General features: G+C 46.3%; 1 protein-coding gene across 1 annotated transcript; it reads right to left on the bottom strand.

Annotated features, from left to right (window-relative positions):
- Positions 1-785: 785 nt before the first annotated feature.
- On the bottom strand, positions 786-2,387 carry EMH_0083420 (uncharacterized protein; the record flags this gene model as incomplete). The annotated part of the gene is made up of 5 exons (XM_038022836.1): positions 786-875; positions 1,181-1,321; positions 1,628-1,720; positions 1,861-2,236; positions 2,356-2,387. 5 exons carry the CDS (start codon positions 2,385-2,387, stop codon positions 786-788), a joined length of 732 nt encoding a protein of 243 aa, XP_037878690.1.
- Positions 2,388-3,447: the final 1,060 nt, after the last annotated feature.

Below are 3,447 nucleotides of genomic sequence, written 5' to 3'. Positions count from 1 at the left end.
GTATTCTCTTTCTTCCCTCCCACTGAATGAGTTTTGTTGGGTGAAATGCAGGGGAGTGCGTGAAAGCCGCTCTTGCAAAAAGCTCATCCGGCATAGCACCGGTGGTCATTCTCTGCAAGCAGCGTTGCATCGGAATATTTTCCGCCTATATTCTGTACATATTGGAATTTACTTTACTTTTATTACTTTTTGGTTTTTACTGCATGATCTGTGTGGGGTATGGCTGCAGAATTTGCCGTTTTGCGAGCCATTTAGCGCTTAGTTTCGTAGCCGTTGGACCACAGACGAGGAAGATGTTTCCTCATTTATGTAGCAGCCATATTGCTTTTTTCTGATCTCTTCTTTTTATTGAAAACTTAAACGTGCAAAGCGTTTTGCATTTTGGCTGCTTGAGGCTGTGTGTTCGCTGCCACTATGACGCTACAGCAATAGAGCTCGTCTGATTTCATACAAGAAATATTGATGATGGATCAAACTCGCTAAAAGGAGTGCATGGGGTTGCCAATACAAATACCACAACTGGAATGTTTAGGCTGACCTGCAGCCAGTGTCCAGCGTGTAGAAATGGAGCATTATTGTTTTCACAAGCATTCTCTAAGACTCTCCGTGCATGTAGTGGCCTAGCTAATAAAGTATTTGGTTACTGCACCCATCCCGTTGACCACGTCTCCTCCTCTCTAGAGTTCGACAAAAATTCGTAGAGGCGACCAGGATCTAGAGGAAGCGCCTGATCCAGAGTCCGCATTTTAAAATACTGAGTACATATTGGAGTGTGCTCGTCAATTTCATCTCGCTAGACTCGTCTTCTTCTCTTTCTCATCAGCAGAAGCCGACGGCTGTGTTGCGTTCTCTTCCGTCGCACGCTGCTGCAGCTCCTAAGGGAGGAATCAACAACGCACCAGTAGTCAAGGAGAAACTTCTTAGGGGACATACTATCCACACACAGAAACACTAATTGGTGTTGTTTATTCAGTAAAAATATCGCATCATGCTCTTAACCAGCACAACGTTATTATTATGTGTTGGCCTCTAACTTATTAAAATATGAACTGGTTGCGGGAATCGAACCCCGAGTCTTTCAGACTGCATTAAAAACTAATACATATTTTCTCTTATGAAACTGTGCGGATAGAGGCTGACGAAGCTGAAGTGCAGGATATTTGATCAGCGTAGCGCGCACCTTAAGGAAAGCTGCCTCCATCGCTTTATACTCAGCTTCAATTGCTTGGAGTTCATTGCTTTCCTTGTCCTCTTCGGGAGGAACTTCGATTTCTTCTGATTCTCTTTCAATTGCCTGCCGTTTGTTTTTCTCTTCTGCTGCCTAAAGATCAGAAAGACATTATCACAACTCTAGCAGGGCATGAGTTGCATTGCTCTCTCGAGAATCCGCCTAAGTGCGGGCGTCTTGTAGAGCTACTGCGGTTTGTGCTGCTGGGGTTTAGATAGCAGCTCAATATCTTGCTGCTGCATTTCCGTCTTAAATGACGATAAACAGCAGTGAGAGACTAATATAATAAGCGTCTAAGCGTACAGATGTGCACCAATTGTATCTCCGTTACGCTATTCTGAAAGGCAGCAGCCCTTATGGTTGGAGTGTACAGGATACTCGTGTGTAAATTCTCAATACCTTTTTAAGAACAGCTTCCCTCTCGTTCAAATACTCCACTCGCCCGTCGTCCTTTAAAAGCATTGCAGAAATGTGGCTCAGCTCATCTGGATTCTGCGGCAATGGAGCAGTGCAACACCAAATTTGTTTTCAAGTTTTTCCGTTTTCGCCTACATTAAGTTTTAGAAAATCTAGATGCTACGAGAACGTCGTTCTGTGAATTCTGTTTTGTTTACTCCAACAATGTATCTCACGGGGTTTGTCAGGCTTGGGAAGAGCTTAAGGACCCTCAGAGCACCCGTTGCATCACCTACTGCGAGGTAGGCCAGGGCAGGGCTGGGTTCACTACTTATCGCCATTGCGTCTGCTACCTGAGGCTGTCTTGTGAGCTTTCTCGATTTGCTGCGAGAGTAGCCGGCAGGATGCTGATGCTGCTTCTGCTGCTTTTCTTGTTTCAACTGAGGAAAGGCCAGAGAAGTCAGCTGAGTTGCAGAAACTGCACTGGTAGTAGTAGGCTTCTGCAGCTGATCTCTGATATCCCAAACCTCCAGGTTACCATCTATTCTTCCAAGAAACAAAACGCCTGGCCGTGAAGGGCTCCAAAGGCCGCACGAGTAGCTTGCTGGCGGCCTGCAAGGACGTACCTAACATAAATGTTGTTTCGCCTTTATATTTACGTTAACAAACAGCATTAAGTGTATACTCCTACGTTTTAGTCTAGGATTATATGACAAATACAAAGAGAACACCATATGCGCAGTAGGCCGCCCGCGCCTTTCATCCTCAACTGCTAAGGAAATGCCGACGTCGTGTACCTCACGTAGGAGAGGAATAGACAGGTCGAGGGAATCCCAATCTCAGGATGTGGAAAGCGAAGTCCGTCACAAGAAGTGCGATTTTAGGGATAAAGGGAGACAGCTGAAAGTCTCTCGAAGGTCGGAAACACCGAGTGGCCTGTTTTTCCGAAGAAGCCAGAGACCGCACGCAGCAGCAATAGTGATGATGTTTCGATACTGGTGCAGCTGCCGTCATAGAACCACAAAGTCTCTATGGGATCAAAGCTTACATGAAAGTGTTGTTTAATGTGGTCGTTTTTTCCGTCGTCAAAGGATATTCCCCAGTCTCCCAGCAGTACATCGCCTTCTTCCTGAAGTGGCAGCATCAAATGCAGTTGCCGAAACACAGGTTACTGTGTAGCAGGTAAGATTGGAGAAGCTTCAAAAGACCCTTTCGAAAATTTTTCATCTCAATGCTTCTGCTGTGTACAACAATCGTCATAGCAAACAAGCTGTGCCCTAGGACTGGATATAGTACTGCAGCACCCTCTCATACACCCTAAAGACACAGGTACTTTATCCTGGCAGCTCTCTCTTGAAAGCCTACGGTAGCGGCCCAGAATTCCGAGGAAACAGTCTGAGGTGGTGTGGGGAGGACAATTAGCTGGCAACAGCCAACGGGGGCCCCTGCGGTCGTCAGTAAGAACACACAGAAAGCCGCCACCAACAATTCGACCCCGAACAGCATTCTATCCACTTTCTGCCTTCGCTTATCTAGAGTGCTCCTACTGGTCTTGGTCCCGTAGTGGGTGCGCATGGGGAGTGGGGGAGAAATAGCTTTGTGTTGTTTGCGTATGCCAGGCTGTGAGTTGTTAGTATATCGTGCGCTGAGGACTGGAAGTTGCAATGCAAAAGCATTTGGGCATATGGAATGCTGAGCGAGACTTATCCAAGGTAGTATGAAAGCCCATTGGGAATAGTTTGTGATCAGAGTGTTTTGCTTGCCTGGGTCTTGTTTGCGTAGCTCACACTGGAGCACTGGTCTCCATAGAAATTCAGTGTTTT

This window comes from Eimeria mitis, genomic scaffold (assembly GCF_000499745.2).
Source record: "Eimeria mitis Houghton genomic scaffold, Emh_scaff5665, whole genome shotgun sequence".
NCBI lineage: Eukaryota > Apicomplexa > Conoidasida > Eucoccidiorida > Eimeriidae > Eimeria > Eimeria mitis.
The sequence above is the reverse complement of the archived record's forward strand: the minus strand, read 5'-3'. Positions and strand labels throughout refer to the sequence as shown.